This window comes from Pseudorasbora parva, chromosome 4 (assembly GCF_024679245.1).
Source record: "Pseudorasbora parva isolate DD20220531a chromosome 4, ASM2467924v1, whole genome shotgun sequence".
NCBI lineage: Eukaryota > Metazoa > Chordata > Actinopteri > Cypriniformes > Gobionidae > Pseudorasbora > Pseudorasbora parva.
In genome coordinates this window covers 11,024,030-11,045,448 of record NC_090175.1, presented here as the reverse complement: position 1 = coordinate 11,045,448, position 21,419 = coordinate 11,024,030, and the positions used below count along the sequence as shown (strand labels likewise).

The 21,419-nt window shown below is 43.3% G+C and overlaps 1 protein-coding gene and 1 long non-coding RNA gene across 2 annotated transcripts in view; both read left to right on the top strand.

The window, feature by feature from the left end:
* Positions 1-1,113: 1,113 nt before the first annotated feature.
* Positions 1,114-3,432, top strand: LOC137072889 (uncharacterized). The gene is made up of 3 exons (XR_010904699.1): positions 1,114-1,247; positions 3,029-3,100; positions 3,227-3,432. It is a non-coding gene; the product is annotated as an uncharacterized lncRNA (long non-coding RNA).
* Positions 3,433-4,821: 1,389 nt separating this feature from the next.
* The window catches only part of LOC137073767 (pneumococcal serine-rich repeat protein-like), a gene marked incomplete at its 5' end in the record, with an annotated part of 63,428 nt that continues 46,830 nt past the window's right edge, over positions 4,822-21,419 (top strand). The window contains 9 exons of the mRNA XM_067442475.1: positions 4,822-8,739; positions 8,911-8,972; positions 9,134-9,291; positions 9,875-9,996; positions 12,945-13,441; positions 13,651-13,968; positions 14,053-14,580; positions 16,347-16,689; positions 16,771-16,913. Of these exons, the coding sequence (XP_067298576.1) occupies positions 4,822-8,739; positions 8,911-8,972; positions 9,134-9,291; positions 9,875-9,996; positions 12,945-13,441; positions 13,651-13,968; positions 14,053-14,580; positions 16,347-16,689; positions 16,771-16,913 (6,089 nt within the window). The remainder of the gene's footprint in view (positions 8,740-8,910; positions 8,973-9,133; positions 9,292-9,874; positions 9,997-12,944; positions 13,442-13,650; positions 13,969-14,052; positions 14,581-16,346; positions 16,690-16,770; positions 16,914-21,419) is intronic.

Here is a 21,419-nt window from a genome sequence, read left to right as displayed (position 1 = left end):
AGAAATGACAGAAGGAAAGGGCTCTCAGAAACGTCAAGGAAGCCATTGAAACTATGTCTCAGAATGTAAGGAATGCTTAGATAAACCAGTTGTCTTTTGTTTGGGCCTCTTCTGACATCTCACATGTGTAGTAATCATGATTGGTTGACGTAGGATACTTTAAAAAGTATGTGCACTGATCAAATGTTTTCTTAAAATTAATTAATTTACATGAAAAAAAGTTAGTTGAGGAAAGAACAAAGTAAATGCTATATTAGTCAATTAAAACTTGTAGAAATTAAAGTGTAAATATAATCGTTATAAAATTAAGTAAAATTCAACTTTTCTGATACTTGTGTTCCCATAATGCACTAAGTGATGAATAATTAATAAGGTTGATTTTGGGGTGTTTTCCAGCTGTTTTAACATTGCTTTTGTTGTTAGGTTTATTAACTTTCCATTTTGTGACATCTGGAGCTCATATTCTACCTAAAATTGCACATTCATATATTGTATACCAAATATTGATGTCTATATGTTCAGGTGCCGTCAGATGTCTGTAGTTTCTACTAATATGTAGATATGGTGTGTCTACACAACATCGATTGTAATATATACTTAGATGTAGAAGTAAATCATACACTTTAAAGTGTGGTTTAATTCATTGTTTTATTGGTTTGTTGTGGCCTACTTATTTTCTTTGTTAATTATACTTAAAAGTAGAGTTCACTTAATTGCATATGTAAAACTTTTTGCAAAAAATAAAATACAAGTAAAGTTTTTTTGAAGCGATGTTTTTTTGTGTAAATTCATTATCAAGTTTGTTCCCCAACAAATATTCATGCATTATAATGGAAATGTCAGAGATTTATTCTTAAACCATTGCGTAGGCCTCTGCAAGTATTAAGAATTTGGGAGATTTTGGCCAAATTTTTAAATCTTCTTGATTGAAATAAAATGAAAACAGTGAACAGGGAAATCTATTTCTATAAATAAGCCTGGCTATGATTCATGATGACAAAGACCACACCTTTTAGACAGCTACAAATTTTTGCCAGTGGACATTCCAAATAGTGTATCTCTGCGTATCATTGAAGTAAAACACACAATTAGGACGTCATGCAGTGCTATATAAAAAGAAGCACCACAGGTTATTCAGGAGTGAAAAGCTTGAGTGCCAGTACTTAAGTAGGTTACTTACCAGTACTTAAAGCCACTTCGACAGCAGCGGATTACAAATCAACGAAAAATTATCTGTCCAAGAATTGGTAAGGATATTCCATTTCCCAAAATATACATTTGCGTTGATTATATTTATATTATAAAGGAGTTTTTAATGCTGGAAATAGTACAAACAGACATAATAAAAATGTAAGCATTACTATATTAATGACATATGGAATGTAATATTATCAAATAGTCTATGCAAAACGTATTTTGTTTGAAATTCTGTAAAGTAATCTTAATTTATCTTGATATTGATGGGAAATACCCATTATCAGGCATCTTTTTTTACTGAACCATTTGTTTAATATTAAGAAGTTATAATAAGAGAGTATTGTAGTTTGTTTAATTCTAATTAGTTGGCGTTAATAGAAGTTAAAAACTAATTATGATTACTAGATGTATGGTGTCCAAATTTCTCCAGTTGTTTAGAATAAGGACATGGAATAGGAAACTGCTAATTCAAGAGTGTAAACATTTGCATGGTATTTAACCGTGATTTCTGATGTTGGGTAGAGAGTGAAAAATGTGTCAAAACATGAAAATAATGCTTTGTTATAATGTATATAATGGCATGCCGTTCAGGAGATTATTGTATTTTTACTATGAAGTTTATAATAGAAATATATGGAATAAAAGTGTGAATATATGAAATGAAACTGAAAATATGGAACAAAAGTGCAAATTTTTGACAGTAATTCCTAAATAATGTATAGATAGTTATATGCTAGTTGAACTATAAAACATTGTTGCAACAGCTGGTCATACTCCAAACAACTCGGACAGTTTTTAGTCCACATCCCGTTTTGAGTATGTATATATTTAGAGTTTCATGGCCTTTCATATATTCAGCTTCATTCCATATATTCAAGATTCATATTCGAAAAAGGCCTACAATAACTTCCTGAATGGCATGCCATATGATTTTACATATAATTGTCCTGGTTAAAGAGAGACTGTGTTTTTACATTTATTACAAATTTATAACTAAAGGCAGTAACAATTTAATCAAAACATATTATTTGTTATTAACTAATGTTTTTAATACTTGTTTTCAGCAGAAATCCCCACAGTCATAATGTTTTCAGACCATTTCAAGTTTAATTTTGGAGTGACAAAGCGGTGATATCTAAGTAGAGTTGTTTATTTACTTTTTAATTAGTCTTCCCATTAACAACATTACTGTCTACATTCAGGCTATTTCAGAGTGCACACAAAAATAAGACACAGAAATTATCGCACAAACCAATCATAGCACAATGGAGAATTTTTCTCTATTTTTTTTTTTGAGGAGGCACTGCCTCCCTTGACTACACATACACATATTACACATATTTACATACACATGTGTATGTATAAGATATGGGTAGATTACTTATTAATTGTAATGCAATAACATTGTAGTCTGTTATTACATTACACATTTTAGGTAATACAATCTGACTACATTTTGAGTACTTTTACATTACATTTGACCTACTTCATTTATCTATTGAAGCTTGAAAAGCAATAGAATAAAAAATACAAAAAATAAAATAAAATAAAATAAAAATAAAAAATGATAAAGAATGCTGCTTTTTTTATTCTGTGGCTTCCACATTTATATCACATTGATTGGACTAGAACATTTTGTATCATATACTAAAATAAAAAATAGTTTGCAGCTCTGTCATGAACAATATGAAATGCATTAAACATTACACGATGTCAGGATTGTAAGGATCTGCTGTATGTATATATGACTGATTGTATGAATATACATAGGGTGTACAATGTACTATATATAGAGTGTATATAAAATATGTGCATTTTGCTTGCTTTTCAGACTCTTATTATTACCACTGAACTTTTCCAATAATGAAGAGAAACGTTTTTTTCATCATTTGCATTCTTATTGGTAGGTGAATCAAATCATGCATAAAGAAAAATAAATAACAATATTTCATCAATTAGCTTGTTTGTAAAATATGCATGTGCAAAATATAAAAAATAAACTAACAATAACTTTTTGTATTTTTTCTAGCAACAGACCAAACAGCAGCTCAAATCACAACAGGTTCAACATCATCTGTTAGTACAGCCGACACTTCTACAACACTCTCAGATACAACAACGTCATCAGCAGTTACAACTCTTGCTGAAACATCTACAAGTACTTTAGTTACAACAACGTCACTACAAACAACAGCTGCATCCTCCACAACACCTACACCAACAGCCGTGTCCTCAGCAACCACTACAGCTGCTGCAGGAACATCCACATCTACAGCAGCAGAAACCACAACAGCCCCACAAACTACTGTTACAACAGCTGCATCCTCCACAACACCTACAACAACAGCAGTGTCCTCAGCGACCACTACAGCTCCTGCTGGAACATCCACCACAACAGCAGCAGAAACCACAACAGCATCACAAACTACTGTTACAACAGCTGCATCTTCCACAACACCTACAACAACAGCCGTGTCCTCAGCAACCTCTATAACTCCTGCTGGGACATCCACATCTACAGCAGGAGAAACCACAACAGCATCACAAACTACTGTTACAACAGCTGCATCTTCCACAACACCTACAACAACAGCAGTGTCCTCAGCGACCACTACAGCTGCTGCTGGAACATCCACATCTACTGTAGCAGAAACCACAACAGCATCACAAACTACTGTTACAACAGCTGCATCCTCCACAACACCTACAACAACAGCAGTGTCCTCAGCGACCACTACAGCTCCTGCTGGAACATCCACATCTACTGTAGCAGAAACCACAACAGCACCACAAACTACTGTTACAACAGCTGCATCCTCCACAACACCTACAACAACAGCTGTGTCCTCAGCAAGCACTACAGCTGCTGCTGGAACATCTACATCTACTGTAGCAGAAACCACAACAGCACCACAAACTACTGTTACAACAGCTCCATCCTCCACAACACCTACAACAACAGCAGTGTCCTCAGCAAGCTCTACAGCTGCTGCTGCAACATCCACATCTACTGTAGCAGAAACCACAACAGCACCACAAACTACTGTTACAACAGCTGCAACCTCCACAACACCTACAACAGCCGTGTCCTCAGCAACCACTACAGCTGCTGCTGCAACATCCACATCTACTGTAGCAGAAACCACAACAGCACCACAAACTACTGTTTCAACAGTTGCATCCTCTACAACACCTACAACAACAGCAGTGTCATCAGCAACCTCTACAGCTGCTGCAGGAACATCCACATCTACAGCAGCAGAAACCACAACAGCATCACAAACTACTGTTACAACAGCTGCATCCTCTACAACACCTACAACAACAGCAGTGTCCTCAGCAACCTCTACAGCTGCTGCAGGAACATCCACATCTACAGCAGCAGAAACCACAACAGCACCACAAACTACTGTTACAACAGCTTCATCCTCCACAATACCTACAACAACAGTAGTGTCCTCAGCGACCACTACAACTCCTGCAGGAACATCCACATCTACTGTAGCAGAAACCACAACAGCATCACAAACTACTGTTACAACAGCTGCATCCTCCACAACACCAACAACAACAGCAGTGTCCTCAGCAACCACTACAGCTGCTGCTGCAACACCCACATCTACTGTAGCAGAAATCACAACAGCACCACAAACTACTGTTTCAACAGTTGCATCCTCTACAACACCTACAACAACAGCAGTGTCCTCAGCGACCACTACAGCTGCTGCAGGAACATCCACATCTACAGCAGCAGAAACCACAACAGCATCACAAACTACTGTTACAACAGCTGCATCCTCCACAACACCTACAACAACAGCAGTGTCCTCAGCAACCACTACAGCTGCTGCAGGAACATCCACATCTACAGCAGCAGAAACCACAACAGCACCACAAACTACTGTTTCAACAGTTGCATCCTCTACAACACCTACAACAACAGCAGTGTCCTCAGCGACCACTACAGCTGCTGCTGGAACATCCACATCTACTGTAGCAGAAACCACAACAGCATCACAAACTACTCTTACAACAGCTGCATCCTCCACAACACCTACAACAACAGCAGTGTCCTCAGCAACCACTACAGCTGCTTCTGCAACATCCACATCTACTGTAGCAGAAACCACAACAGCATCACAAACTACTCTTACAACAGCTGCATCCTCCACAACACCTACAACAACAGCAGTGTCCTCAGCAACCACTACAGCTGCTGCTGCAACATCCACATCTACTGTAGCAGAAACCACAACAGCATCACAAACCACTGTTACAACAGCTGCATCCTCCACAACACCTACAACAACAGCAGTGTCCTCAGCAACCTCAACAGCTGCTGCAGGAACATCCACATCTACAGCAGCAGAAACCACAACAGCATCACAAACTACTGTTACAACAGCTGCATCCTCCACAACACCTACAACAACAGCAGTGTCCTCAGCGACCACTACAGCTGCTGCTGGAACATCCACATCTACTGTAGCAGAAACCACAACAGCATCACAAACTACTCTTACAACAGCTGCATCCTCCACAACACCTACAACAACAGCAGTGTCCTCAGCAACCACTACAGCTGCTTCTGCAACATCCACATCTACTGTAGCAGAAACCACAACAGCATCACAAACTACTCTTACAACAGCTGCATCCTCCACAACACCTACAACAACAGCAGTGTCCTCAGCAACCACTACAGCTGCTGCTGCAACATCCACATCTACTGTAGCAGAAACCACAACAGCATCACAAACCACTGTTACAACAGCTGCATCCTCCACAACACCTACAACAACAGCAGTGTCCTCAGCAACCTCTACAGCTGCTGCAGGAACATCCACATCTACTGTAGCAGAAACCACAACAGCACCAAAAACTACTGTTACAACAGCTGCATCCTCCACAACACCTACAACAACAGCAGTGTCCTCAGTGACCTCTACATCTCCTGCTGGAACATCCACATCTACAGCAGTAGAAACCACAACAGCATCAACATCACAAACTACTGTTACAACAGTGGCATCTTCCACAACTCCTACAACAACAGCAGTGTCCTCAGCGACCACTACAACTCCTGCTGGAACATCCACATCTACAGCAGGAGAAACCACAACAGCATCAACATCACAAATTACTGTTACAACAGCAGCATCTTCCACAACAACTACACCAACATCAGTGTCCTCAGCAGCCTCTACAACTCCTGCTGGAACATCCACATCTACAGCAGGAGAAACCACAACCGCACCACAAACTACTGTTACAACAGCTGCATCCTCCACTACACCTACAACAACAGCAGTGTCCTCAGCGACCTCTACAGCTCCTGCTGCAACATCCACATCTACTGTAGGAGAAACCACAACAGCACCACAAACAACAGCGGCATCTTCCACAGCACCTACACCAACAGCAGTGTCCTCAGCAACCTCTACAACTCCTGCTGCAACATCCACCACAACAGCAGCAGAAACCACAACAGCCCCACAAACTACTGTTACAACAGTGGCATCCTCCACAACACCTACAACAACAGCAGTGTCCTCAGTGACCTCTACTGCTGCTGCTGCAACATCCACATCTACTGCAGGAGAAACCACAACAGCACCACAAACTACTGTTACAACAGCGGCATCTTCCACAGCACCTACACCAACAGCAGTGTCCTCAGCAACCTCTACAACTCCTGCTGCAACATCCACCACAACAGCAGCAGAAACCACAACAGCCCCACAAACTACTGTTACAACAGTGGCATCCTCCACAACACCTACAACAACAGCAGTGTCCTCAGTGACCTCTACTGCTCCTGCTGCAACATCCACATCTACTGCAGGAGAAACCACAACAGCATCACAAACTACTCTTACAACAGCGGCATCCTCCACAACACCTACAACAACAGCAGTGTCCTCAGTGACCTCTACAACTCCTGCTGGAACATCCACATCTACTGCAGGAGAAACCACAACAGCACCACAAACTACTGTTACAACAGCGGCATCTTCCACAACACCTACACCAACAGCAGTGTCCTCAGCAACCTCTATAACTCCTGCTGGGACATCCACATCTACAGCAGCAGAAACCACAACAGCAGCACAAACTACTGTTTCAACAGCTGCATCCTCTACAACACCTACACCAACAGCAGTGTCCTCACCAACGTCTACAACTCCTGCTGGAACATCCACATCTACAGCAGGACAAACCACAACAGCATTACAAACCACAACAGCATCACAAACCACAACAGCATCACAAACTACTGTTACAACAGCTCCATCCTTCACAACACCTACAACAACAGCAGTGTCCTCAGGAGCCATTTCAGCTCCTGCTGCAGGAACATCCACATCTACTGTAGCAGAAACCACAACAGCATCACAAACTACTCTTACAACAGCGGCATCCTCCACAACACCTACAACAACAGCAGTGTCCTCAGTGACCTCTACAACTCCTGCTGGAACATCTACATCTACAGCAGCAGAAACCACAACAGCACCACAAACTCCTGTTACAACAGCTGCATCCTCCACAACACCTACAACAACAGCAGTGTCCTCAGTGACCTCTACAACTCCTGCTGGAACATCCACATCTACAGCAGGAGAAACCACAACAGCATCACAAACTACTGTTACAACAGGGGCATCCTCCACAACACCTACAACAACAGCAGTGTCCTCAGCGACCACTACAACTCCTGCTGCAACATCCACATCTACAGCAGGACAAACCACAACAGCAGCACAAACTACTGTTTCAACAGCTGCATCCTCTACAACACTTACAACAACAGCAGTGTCCTCAGGAGCCACTTCAGCTCCTGCTGGAACATCCACATCTGCTGTAGCAGAAACCACAACAGCACCACAAACTACTGTTACAACAGCTGCATCCTCTACAACACCTACAACAACAGCAGTGTCCTCAGCAACCTCTACAACTCCTGCTGGAACATCCACATCTACAGCAGGAGAAACCACAACAGCATCACAAACTACTGTTACAACAGCTGCATCCTCCACAACACCTACAACAACAGCAGTGTCCTCAGCAACCACTACAGCTCCTGCTGGAACATCCACATCTACAGCAGGAGAAACCACAACAGCATCACAAACTACTGTTACAACAGCTGCATCCTCCACAACACCTACAACAACAGCAGTGTCCTCAGCGACCACTACAGCTCCTGCTGGAACATCCACATCTACAGCATCACAAACCACAACAGCAACACAAACTACTGTTACAACAGCTGCATCCTCAACAACACCTACAACAACAGCAGTGTCTACAACTACTACTGCCTCAACCACTAAGAGCACTGTCTCAACCACTAATGCAACAACAGCAACAACAAGACCTTTGACAACTTCCACATCTATAGTGACTACAGCTACAATATTTGTACCCGAGTATCGAACAGATCTGGTTTTCCGCTCTTCTGAAACATTTATTGCTGAACTCAGCGATTCAAACTCTCAGGCCTTCAAGGCAAGGGCTCAGCTTGTCATTACACAGGTGGGTTAAAATTCACATATTTTACACCAAATACATGAGTTTATTAGAATATTCTTATTTTTTAAATTGATTAGTTTGTCATAAATAAATGACACATTGTTGTAATTTCATAAACAACAACAAAATAAAATGGTAATTCTGATTATGGATGTGACTGCCTGTATTTTACAGCTTGAACCAATCTACAAAGCCAAATATCCTTCCTTTAACAGAGTGAATGTCATAAGTTTCAGGTAAAAATTGTATTGCATCTTTGCTTAATTCATGTGTTCTGTGTGTGATGGAAAAAACATTAACATGATAATGCAGTATACAGTACTTATTATATAATGGAAATATGCTCATATTAAGGAATCCTGCAGTGTATGACATTCTTCTATACTGTATTTTCCAGCCCAGGGTCAATCATCACTACAACGCAACTAGTTTTCAACTCCACATTAACTGTCCCATCAGTTGGAGATGTTTCAGACACTCTTCTGTCAGCAGTGGAAACAGGAGGTGTTAGTCTACTGAACATAATTCCTCAATCAATTTCAGTCAATGGTTCAGGTACGTTTGATTGCATTTCAAAATATATCTTGCAAATTCTGAATGTCTCAGAAAAGTTGATCACTTTATCTGCATACACTCTAAAAAATGCTGTCTTGTTTTAACCCAATGTTGGGTCAAATATGGACTAACCCAGCAGTTGAGTTGTTTTAATCATGTGGTTGGGTTAAATATTTGCTTAAGACAACCCAATTGCTGGGTTAGTCCATATTTGACCCAACATCGGGTTGTTTTTTACTCACATTTTTTAGAGTGTAGCACAGTCTAATGTATGTACACTCTAAAAAAATTCTGAGTAAAAAACAACCCAATGTTGGGTCAAATATGGACTAACCCAGCGATTGGGTTGACTTAAGCAAATATTTATAACCCAACCGCAGGATTAAAACAACCCAATCGCTGGGTTAAAACAACCCAATTGCTGGGTTAGTCCATATTTGACCCAACATTGGGTTAAAACAACCCAGCATTAGAGTGTAAGAATATGATACACAAAACATACAGTGCAGCTGGACTGGAATGAAACAAAAAAGGCTTTAAGACCTTATATTCTGTTTATCTAATTTGCTCTTTTTTCTTACAGTTATTTCTACAACTGTTGCTGCTACACCTTCAACTACAACTTCAAGTGGATTAAGGATTGAATGCAGTCTGCTCCTAACAACATGGCTCATTATTATGGCAACATTATTAAGTCTTTTCCTATAGATTCCTCAATGAGGATGACATTTAAGCAAAGCATGTTCATGTTCTTTACTAGCTAATTAAATTATTTATATATGTGTACTATGCATTATTTATAGTTGTAGCGCAATCTTAAAATATGACAATGGCTATATAAATAGAAATCTAAAATTGCATTGATTGTCGAGAGCATAATTTGTAAAGAGAAAAATTATTATGTATTTATCAGAGGTTGTTATCTTTTTCCTTACAGTATTTTCATATGTAATACTTTTGTTCAGCTCACAGCAGGTTAAAGACTCTTTATAATCCTCTTTTGTCTAGTGCATTGCCAACACTGCAAGATCATATTCTTTCTTTTAATATTCAAATAAACATATTTATTGAATTCATATAATCCAAAATTGTTCGACATGATCTGAGAAAGAGACAAAAATCAAAAGAGCTTAAGGATTCAAACACACTTATGCATGTATTTGTTTACAATAATACATCCACAATGAACTTTAAATATAGGCTTATTTAAAATATATATATATATATATGAAAAGTGTGTATATTTATATAAAATGTTCAATGTTTGAAGTTAGTTTAAATAAAGTCTTGATGTAATTTTAACCTGTGCACAATTTATTTCGTTGCAAACATAATCTCTCAGGGGTCTTTATAGCTTGATTGAAAGGAATTAAAAACTACAAATTAAGGAATATGAGAAGACACTATGCATTAATGAGGCGTATCTTTTCATCATATCAACATGACAAGTAATAAAGACATTGTTTTACAAACCACCTATTAGAAATTTCATTTATTTATATTTTTATAGATTTATAGCCAGAATGGGAAAATGTCTGGGAAAAGCAATGAAAGTCCATCTGTCTTAAAAACCAATAGTTTTAGATGTAACACAATTTGCAATCTTATATGTAATTTGAAGAAAAATTGACAATAAACAATGCTTCTCAACAGAGAATATAAGATTACCACCTATTTTTATTTTAGTTTTTTTTTTTTTAGTTTTTTTTTTACTAATCTCTGTATTTCTCTGTTACTAATCTACATTATGTACACATTTACATTTTACAGTAACCTGCTCTTATTCAGAAGCAGACACAATCTGAGAGCAGCATTCTTATGCATTCTGAGATGACTAGATAACTTATGTTCTCCATGTCTCTTAGTTATTTATTTTAATTTATTACTTTGAATGTAGACAGAACACCCATCTTGCATACCAGGACTCTGTACGTCATGTTAGTGTGTATTTTGGTAAAGACTGAAATAAAAACTAGTCTATGTATAACATTAATTAGGATTACATTTATCTTTAAAGGGTCATGAAACCCCAAAACACCTTTTTTTAGATGTAAACAGATATGTATAGGCTGCACATCATTGAAAACACTCATTAATGGTATTCATATGTGAAAATAATTATTTTTGCATTTTTCAGAGTGATTTCTGTCTTCCGGTTTAAAAAGCTTAGTCGGAGCAACTTCACAAATGCTGACGTCGGCGCGGCCTTTTCGGCCCAAGTATGGGCTGCTGGGGACATGCTGACGTCGACCGCTCCGAGCGATTCTCGATATATATTCATGACATAAAGCTCATTCAGTCCAATCCCTGCACTGTAGTATGCATACAAGATAATTTAGTTATGCATGAGACAGTCACTTCTGTCAGGCTCGTCTTCCATCATTATTGTAGAGACATGGTGGGGAAGTTTTGGAAGCAGCGTGTGGAAAAGTCACGGAGGAAAGCTATGCTGATACGAAATAACGTAAAGGGCGCCGAGCGAGCTGTAACCGGCGCCGTCTGTGGAAGCCTTTGCTACAAAGGCTCGGTAAAGTAAAATTAACTTGAGCAATCGCACGCCGAACCTGCAAGAGTTGACTATCTAATTTTTGTCAGGAATGCAAAATAACCAATCTGTGGATAATGAACAAAAGCCACGTCCTCTCCGTTTTATTTGTGGTCACAGCCATGCACTAAACCGCAAGTGTTCGGGCTCTTAGTGAAACAGTGTGCTGCATATTTGGACAAATATAGATTTAGCTGCCGAGTGACTGCGCGGATCGTCACGGCAACCCAGCGCACGTCGCTCTGTGCTTCAGATGCGCGGTCGAGACTAGCCTCAAACCCCTTCGCTTTTACCCCGATCTAGAATTACACATCTCTATCACATCGCATGTTGGGTGGTTCATGTTCTCTTATCACATCGGCGCGTTGTTCATCTTGCCAACAGCGTGCATATTTGGACAAATATAGTTTTATCACGTTTGCAAAATATTTCGTCATGCAGAATTACATTTATTTTCATTTCTCACTGAATTATGCTGGTTTCAACTTTGAAGAGTTGAATGATTTGCGATCTCTGCTGCACGCCACTCATAGCTCTCTCATTCGCTGTACTCATCCCTCATTTAATCTCACTGTTGTAAACAATGCCAAAGTGAATGTGGCAAGGGGGGCGTGGTTCAGCGAGGTCTGCAGCAGGAGAGAGAGCCGCGGGACGAGCCGTAAGTGAGTGGGTTGGACGCAGATTGATAACACCTGTCTCTTATTCCAGTAATGGGCGTGGTGAGAGCTTAAAACGCTGGCAGAATCGGAAGCATGGAAGAGAGAGACGGACTGCTGACGCACCCCCTGAGACTCTGAGACTGAACCGGAAGCCGGAAGTACCGCGACCCGCAAGTGAAACGATTACTGAGTGAATGACAAAGAGAGTCACACTGAAGTGTGCAAGTTACTATTTTGAGTTTAATAAAAGCCGTCAGCAGTCCAAAGCCGACCCCTTTGTCCTCTTCCTTCCTTCCTCATCGAACTGTATTACATTGGTGCCGAAACCCGGGAAGGAAGTAGGACCGAGCCGCCGCCATGCAAACATCGTCCTCCACCCCACTTGCGGAGATCATCTCGTCCCTCGCAGTCCTGCACTACGAGCAACATCAGGCACTGCTGGACCTTAGGATCAGGAACGAAGATTCGCGGCGATCGTCCAAGGCCAGCAGGAGGACCGCGAGAGGTTCCGGAGCTGGCTCGACCGGGAGGCTCGCACCGAGGCCGCCAGGCAGACCGGCGCACCGGTTCACGTGCCGATGCACAAGATGGGGCCACAGGACGATCCCGAGGCCTTCCTGGATCTATTCCAACGGACGGCGGAGGCCTGCGGGTGGCCCCGTGCACACTGGCCGGTGCGCCTCATCCCCCTTCTATCTGGAGAAGCCCAGGCGGCCGCCCAACAACTACCGGTGGCGAACCTCCTGGTCTATGAAGATCTGAAGAGGGCCATTATCCAGCGGGTCGGCTGGTCGCCCGAACAACATCGTCAACGTTTCCGTTCCCTGGACTGGGGCGAGGCCGGCCGGCCCTTCGCGATGGCCCAGCAGCTCCGGGACTCCGGCCGCAAGTGGCTATTGGCCGGCGGAAGCGACGTGGACCATATTATCGATCTGGTGGTGCTGGAGTAGTTCATCACTCGGCTCCCCAAGCGAACCGCCGAGTGGGTCCAGTGCCACCGGCCCACGTCGCTGGAGACGGCCATCAACCTGGCGGAGGACCACATGGTGGCGTGCCCTGGGGTCGGCGAACCCCCTCTAACATCTACCTCTCTCTCTCCCCCCTCTACTTCTCTCTCTCTCCCATCTGTCTCTCTCGCCCTGTCCCTCTCCCTAGGTCCCGCCCACCGGGCCCCCCTCGTATTCCCCCCCGAGGCCGGGGCGGGATGGGCCCGGGGCAGTTCGGGAATTCGAGGGCCCCGCCCAGGGGGGCGGGGCTGATGGGGGCGGGAGGGGATTATGCTTCCGGTTCCTCCCTCTCTCCACGTCCATTGTCCAACCCACTCCACGCCACTGGGGCGGCAGGTAGGCCTGGGCTGGCCTGTTGGCGTTGCGGGGACCCGGATCATTTTGTGGACCGGTCTCCCAGGATGGACACCAGGACAATGATCCGGGTTCCGGACGTCCCGCAGGCCACCCCCGATCAGGCAGGAGAGTACCAAATACCCGTGAGTATCAAGGGGGGTACATATCAGGCCTTAGTGGATTCAGGATGTAACCAATCCTCTATCCATCAAAGCCTGATGCAGCCGGGGGCATTGGATACAAGCCGCGTGGTTAAGGTGCGGTGTGTGCACGGGGATGTAGTGGAGTATCCGGTCGTCCCAATCACGATTCAGTTTAGGGGAGAAAAGCATAGTGTAGAGGTGGCGGTTAGTCCTCACCTCCGGCATCCGCTAATTTTGGGGACAAATTGGCCCGCCTTTTCGGCTTTATTGGGGTCGCTATGTGCGGATGCCGCTTGGGGGAAAAAGGCTCGGATAGGGGTGGCGCGAGTACAGGTTGGGAAGACTGAAACGGGACCACTGGAGACGGCTCCAGAGGAACTGAGCGGGATCGAGAGACTGATTCTCTCGGACCGCGATGACTTTCCTCTGGAGCAGTCACAGGATGAGACCCTTAAGCACGCCTTCCAACAGGTCCGATCCATCGACGGCCAGTCTCTCCAACCCACCTTGCCCGTCACCTATCCCTATTTTGCCATATTAAAAGACTGGTTGTATCGAGTGACCCAAGACACTCAGACAAAAACGGATACAACCCAGTTGTTAGTTCCTAAGAGCCGCCGGGAAATTCTTTTCCGGGCGGCTCATTCTAATCCGATGGCGGGCCACTTGGGACAGGCGGCCACGCTGAATCGCCTCATGACCCGATTTTTTTGGCCAAGCATTCATGACAACGTGCACAGGTGGTGCGCGTCTTGTCCGGAATGTCAGTTGGTAAACCCACTGGCCGCTCCAAAAGCGCCATTGCGCCCCCTCCCATTAATGCAGGCCCCCTTCGAAAGAATTGGGATGGACCTCATCGGGCCATTAGAGCGATCCGCACGCGGGCATTCGTTTTGCGTTAGTCATCATGGACTATGCAACACGATACCCGGAAGCAGTGGCTCTCCGCAACATTTCGGCGAAAAGTGTTGCGGACGCACTGTTTCGTCTTATCTCCCGGGTGGGGGTTCCGAAAGAAATCCTCACCGACCAAGGCGTTTATGTCACGTACGTTACGCGAACTGTACAGGTTATTGGGCATTAAATCCATTCAAACAAGCGTCTATCACCCACAAACGGATGGCTTGGTCGAGCGGTTTAATCGCACACTTAAATCCATGATCCGTAAGTTCGTTCAGGAAGACGCCAAAAATTGGGACAAGTGGTTAGAACCCCTCTTATTCGCCGTGCGGGAGGTTCCGCAAGCCTCCACGGGGTTTTCCCCCTTCGAGCTTCTCTACGGACGCCAGCCTCGGGGGGTGCTGGATGTCCTACGAGAGACTTGGGAGGAGGGACCTTCTTTGGCGAAAAACGAAATTCAGTATGTACTGGACTTGCGAACAAAACACCACACGCTGGGGCGGCTATCCAAAGAGAATTTGTTGCAAGCCCAGGACCGCCAGAGCCGGTCGTATAACAGGGGTACTAAACTACGCAAATTCACACCGGGAGAGAAAGTGCTTGTATTACTCCCTACGTCAAGCTCAAAGTTAATGTCAAAGTGGCAGGGGCCATTTGAGGTTGCACGACAAATTGGGGATCTCGATTATGATGTGATACGGTCCGATAGGAACGGGGCACGTCAAATATACCACCTCAATCTCCTTAAAAAATGGAATGAGGTGGAATCAGTGTTGTTGGCAACGGTGATCGGGGGAGAGGATGATCTCGGGCCAGAGGCGAGCATCAAAGCACAATCAGTCGCGCTGGCCCCTGGTGGAGATCACCTCTCACCGTACCAACTCGCTGATTTATCTAAATTACAGGCGGAGTTTGCCGACGTGTTCTCGCCCCTACCGGGACGTACCAACCTGATTCAGCACCATATCGAGACCGAGCCGGGCGTGGTAGTTCGTAGCCGGCCATATAGGTTACCTGAACACAAGAAAAAAGTGGTTCAGGAAGAATTGGGTGCCATGCTTGATATGGGAGTAATAGAAGAGTCCAACAGTGACTGGGCTAGCCCGATAGTTTTGGTTCCTAAAACCGACGGCTCGGTCAGGTTCTGCGTGGACTATTGCAAGGTGAATGCTGTGTCGAAATTCAACGCCTATCCAATGCCGCGGGTTGACGAGTTGCTTGATCGGCTGGGCACGGCTCAATTTTATTCGACATTGGACTTAACGAAGGGCTATTGGCAGATCCCCTTGTCTCCATTGTCCAAAGAAAAAACAGCTTTCACCACGCCGTTTGGATTGCACCAATTTGTCACACTTCCATTCGGATTGTTCGGGGCTCACGCCACCTTTCAGCGACTCATGGACAGGATTTTGCGTCCCCATGCCGCTTATGCTGCTGCTTATCTGGATGATATTGTGATTTACAGTCACGATTGGCAGCGGCATATGCGGCATGTCAGGGCGGTCCTGAGGTCACTGAGAGGAGCGGGGCTCACGGCCAACCCGAAGAAGTGTGCAATTGGTCGGGTGGAAGCAAGGTATCTGGGCTTCCACTTGGGCCATGGACAGGTGCGTCCCCAAATTGATAAGACCGCAGCAATTGCGACCTGCCCGAGGCCCAAGACCAAAAAGGAAGTGAGGCAGTTCCTGGGGCTGGCGGGATATTATAGGCGGTTTATACCCAATTATTCGGACCTCACCAGCCCTCTGACTGACCTCACTAGAAAGGGGCTACCAGATACGGTCCAGTGGACGGAGCCGTGCCAGCAGGTCTTCACCCAAGTTAAGGCTGCTCTGTGTGGCGGGCCGCTTTTACACTCCCCTGACTTTTCTCTCCCTTTTTTGTTGCAGACTGACGCGTCGGACAGAGGGTTGGGCGCAGTACTGACCCAGGAGGTGGAGGGGGGAGAGCGGCTGGTGCTGTACATTAGCCGCAAGCTCTCCAAGAGAGAGGCTAAGTACAGCACCATAGAAAAGGAATGCCTTGCCATCAGGTGGGCCGTTCTCACCCTCCGCTACTACCTCCTGGGGAGGGAGTTCACCCTTTGTTCGGACCACGCTCCTCTCCAATGGCTCCACCGCATGAAAGATACCAACGCGCGGATCACCCGTTGGTATCTAGCTCTACAGCCTTTTAAATTCAAGGTGGTCCACAGGCCGGGTGCTCAGATGGCTGTGGCCGACTTCCTCTCCAGAAATGGGGGGGGGGGGGGGGGGGGGGGGGGTTGGCTGTAGGCCGGACGGCTCCCCGGCCTGAGTCGGGCGGTGGGGGTATGTGGCAAGGGGGGCGTGGTTCAGCGAGGTCTGCAGCGGGAGAGAGAGCCGCGGGACGAGCGGTAAGTGAGTGGGTTGGACGCAGATTGATAACACCTGTCTCTTATTCCAGTAATGGGCGTGGTGAGAGCTTAAAACGTTGGCAGAATCGGAAGCATGGAAGAGAGAGACGGACTGCTGACTCACCCCCTGAGACTCTGAGACTGAACCGGAACCCGGAAGTACCGCGACCCGGAAGTGAAACGATTACTGAGTGAATGACAAAGAGAGTCACACTGAAGTGTGCAAGTGACTATTTTGAGTTTAATAAAAGCCGTCAGCAGTCCAAAGCCGACCCCTTTGTCCTCTTCCTTCCTTCCTCATCGAACTGTATTACAGTGAACCAAGAACATGTCTCAGAACCGCTGTAACTGCTGCTCTTGGTATCGCTAATCTTAATGCACCTACTGACACTCCCGCAAACCATTCCCTCTTTCTACACAATACCATCCCACCTTTTCCCAGTCGACCACTCCCCTTTTAATAAGCCTTTTCAAATCGAAGGTGTGAAAAAACACAGCTGCAGCAGGGGGGTTTCATGACCCTTTAAGGCTTTAGGTATTATTTCTTACATTTGAATCACAAAGCAATTCTTTCATGATCAGTCTTTTTTAAACAAGTGAGTCTTGGATCACTGCCGGAGGGATTCTATTCTGGCTACTTCCACCTTCACACCTTCGTTATTATCCTAGATGCTGACAGAGTTCTTTATGAAATGATTAACACAGATTAAAGTAATTAGGTAACAATAAGTGGTAAATAAAACGCCCACATTTTTTCATAAAGTCACCGTGAAAGGAATGTCACATGGTCACATTATTTGCTGTTGAATAACATTGTGTAACTTACCAGGTTCACACCAGATAATCCCATGTCCATAATACTTAAATACTAAAAAAATTGTTCACCAAGTGAAGTCAAGTGTAATTTTTGTACAGTGACGTCAAGTCTGCTCTCTGCTGGCCAAATACAATATTTAAAGTGGTTGAGCTTGTATTTGGCCAGCAGAGGGAAGACTACCCAAGAGTAGGTCATTGAGGTCAAAGAGTCAAATCCAGTCATCTTTGTTTATATAGCACCAGTGCTAACATTACATTTTCCCAAGCATTTCTGAGGATCAAGCTCAAATTGGAAACACAACTGATAAGAACGCGGATATACTTCACTTTCTACATTCCTTTCTGCCTGGCGCAGACACGCACAGATGCGCGCACGAGCCTTTCAAAGACACGCACAGATGCGCGCGCGAGCCTTTCAAAGTACTCCTTTGGCAGTGAGCGCGAAAAGACGGTATAGGCGCGTGCACATTCGCACGATCTAGTTGACGTTTTTTTTTCTCCTAGCGCTCAATTTGCTGTTGCACGCGCATCGTCCGCACGGTGACAAAAGAGAAACTGCGGGGTTTTAAAATCTATTGTGTCTCTTGAATAAACAGCTCTTGTTAAAAGTATCGGGGTCCAGCCTGGCCACCTCTTGATATGAATGAATGAATGAATGATTGTAACTTGTTTCATGTGTGTGGGAGGCACACACACACACACATAGGCTGTTTTTTTTTTGTTTTTTGTTTTTTTGCCATGTTGGTACCGTTTGGAGCAGGGCTTAATTATTTTGCTACTGTACTTTCTGGACTGGACTTTTTTTGTACAAGTTGAGTTGTAAATTAACTTACAGTTTGTCCTGCAATAGTGCCCAAGTCTAAATTGCGCATAAATGCACAGGTGCATATGCATATCATAAACATACAGATGAACACACACACACACACACACACACACACACACACACACACACACACACACACACACACACACACACACACACACACACACTCGACACCAGGGGCCTATTGCACAATACTAGGATAAGGGATGAAGCTGGGATATTTTGGTGATCCTGGCTCAATTTATCCACTAATATACAGTTATCTTTCATTATCGTTATCGTTCTTGGTATGAGTTTGCCTTCAGGGTATGTTTACATGACAGCTGTGTATACTAAATTTTGCATAAAAATGACAAGATCATCAAGATATCCCGGCTTAATCCCATATGCTAGTTTTGTGCAATAGGCCCCTGGTTTTGTTAACATTATGGATCACATGTTTTTGTTGCCGAATTGATTTCAGACAGTTTTTGTATAACTAAAAAAAAATGTGTGTCTATATGCTTGACTTTTATTTATCACTGAAATAGCATTGATTGGAATGAAGTGGGTTCAATATAAAATTAAATAAATAAAAAGTAGCTTAGATGTAGTAAACTACTTTTGTCAAGTTGCTGTAGCTTAGCTTGCTACATTTCCCAGGGGGGTAGCTTCAGTGTAGTGAAGCTTAATTTAATGTAGAGTAACTGGAAGCTTAGCTCACTACATTTTCCAAGTAGCTTGCCCAACACTGTATAGCACTTTATACAATACAGATTGTTTCAAAGCAGCTTTACAGCGGTAACAGAAAATATTAATTATGCATTCTGCTGATGTTCAGATGAAGTTTGTTGATTCAGCTCTGTTGTAAAAAAAATAAAAAAAATATTAAATGAATAAATTTTATCTATAAATTTCTGCAAAATGTGGTCTTATCCAGCTCAGTTCAGTTCTTGTACAACAGCGTCAGTACAGTCCGATCAATAATATTGTTGAATATTAAGAGCAACTGAGGCACACAGGCACATCTCTATGAATTTCCTATTTCATGAACTGTTCGTGTCCCAAGACTTTCTAATTCCCATTATGTTCAATAAAGCATCCAATGCTTAAGTTTATCGAAAGACACGTTTTTAAGGAACTTGACTCAATTAAAAGTTCAATTAGATGAGAAAATACTTAACATACAATTACTGATATTAAACGGGAATAAATGGCATAAACACATAACACAGCAGATTACAGTCTTTATAATCTGGCAGATTACAGACTTTGACAAGCACCCCTGTTAAAATGTTTATACTTAGGTATAAATGAATAAACCACTAAGTTTATCTCACAAGTTATCGTGTATATTTTTATGCTATAAAGATATGAATAATACCTCTAATCACCTGATTTTTTTAAAGGGAGGTGCATGTGCTATCATTTAATGTTTTTGTATTGTTCTGAATCACCAAGGTACACCTATAATAAGTGTTTATATTCTGATTCTTTTGGACCGAGCGTGTAGAACAGTACCTGCGTTACTCATCATACACATAAAAAGTGTGTGGGCTACTTCCACAAGAGGTTTAGTTTATTGTGTGTACCTCTAAAGAGGGATACCAGAGGATATTAGATATAAGAATAGAGGTTATCAAAGGCTTGGAGGGTGGGCTCTTCTGATTCAACCAGTATGTAACAGCCGAGAATGCCCTAGTAACTAGCCTACATTAGCCTGGATGCCAGCCAAACTCAGCCCCGCTCACAACATTTGAGCTCAGGCAGTTCGGTCTGGACTTGATCCAGAGAGGAGTAATTATGCCCAAACAGAAACTGTTCGGACCAATGAAATCATCAGGGCGGGCTTTAGACGATGACGGACAGATGAGAAACAGTAACGTAATCATCCACGTCATCAAAGGGGCTTGTGTTGAATTTGTTCAAATCCTAAATGGAGAACTTGTTTGTATCTGCATTCACCGTCACTATTTCATTCTGAACTGAAGATCATGTTGGTAAGTACTGCGTGTATTATTAAATTCTTTCTTTTACAACACCGTTTACAAGATCTTTTATTCAAACATGTGCCGACAGGGTTGCCAAGTTTTTACATCAAAACCCATCAACTACTAGCCCAAAACAATAGCTTCTTAAGGGGGGTTCTCTGGGAAAAAATAGTGTTTTGGGGGTAAAATGTGTTATTTGCCTGCTAAAATTCGCATTCCTGGGTCTATATATCACATAATTGAGGTCGCTCCAGATTCCATTCATTAAATGTCTTTTGGAAGTTTAATAAACACAGACTAAAAATAACACTACAATTCACACAGAAAGTACATACTAAATATGCATAAAGAGAGTAGAAATATAGATAGTAAACGAAAGAATATGGTACATGAACGAAAATAATGAATAGACCAAAATAGAGAGATAAAGAGGGAGAGAGAGAGAGAGAGAGAGAGGGAGAGAGAGAGAGAGAGAGAGAGAGAGAGAGAGAGAGAGGGAGAGAGAGACAGAGAGAGAGAGAGAGAGGCAGCTTCAGTTCGTTACTCAGAGCC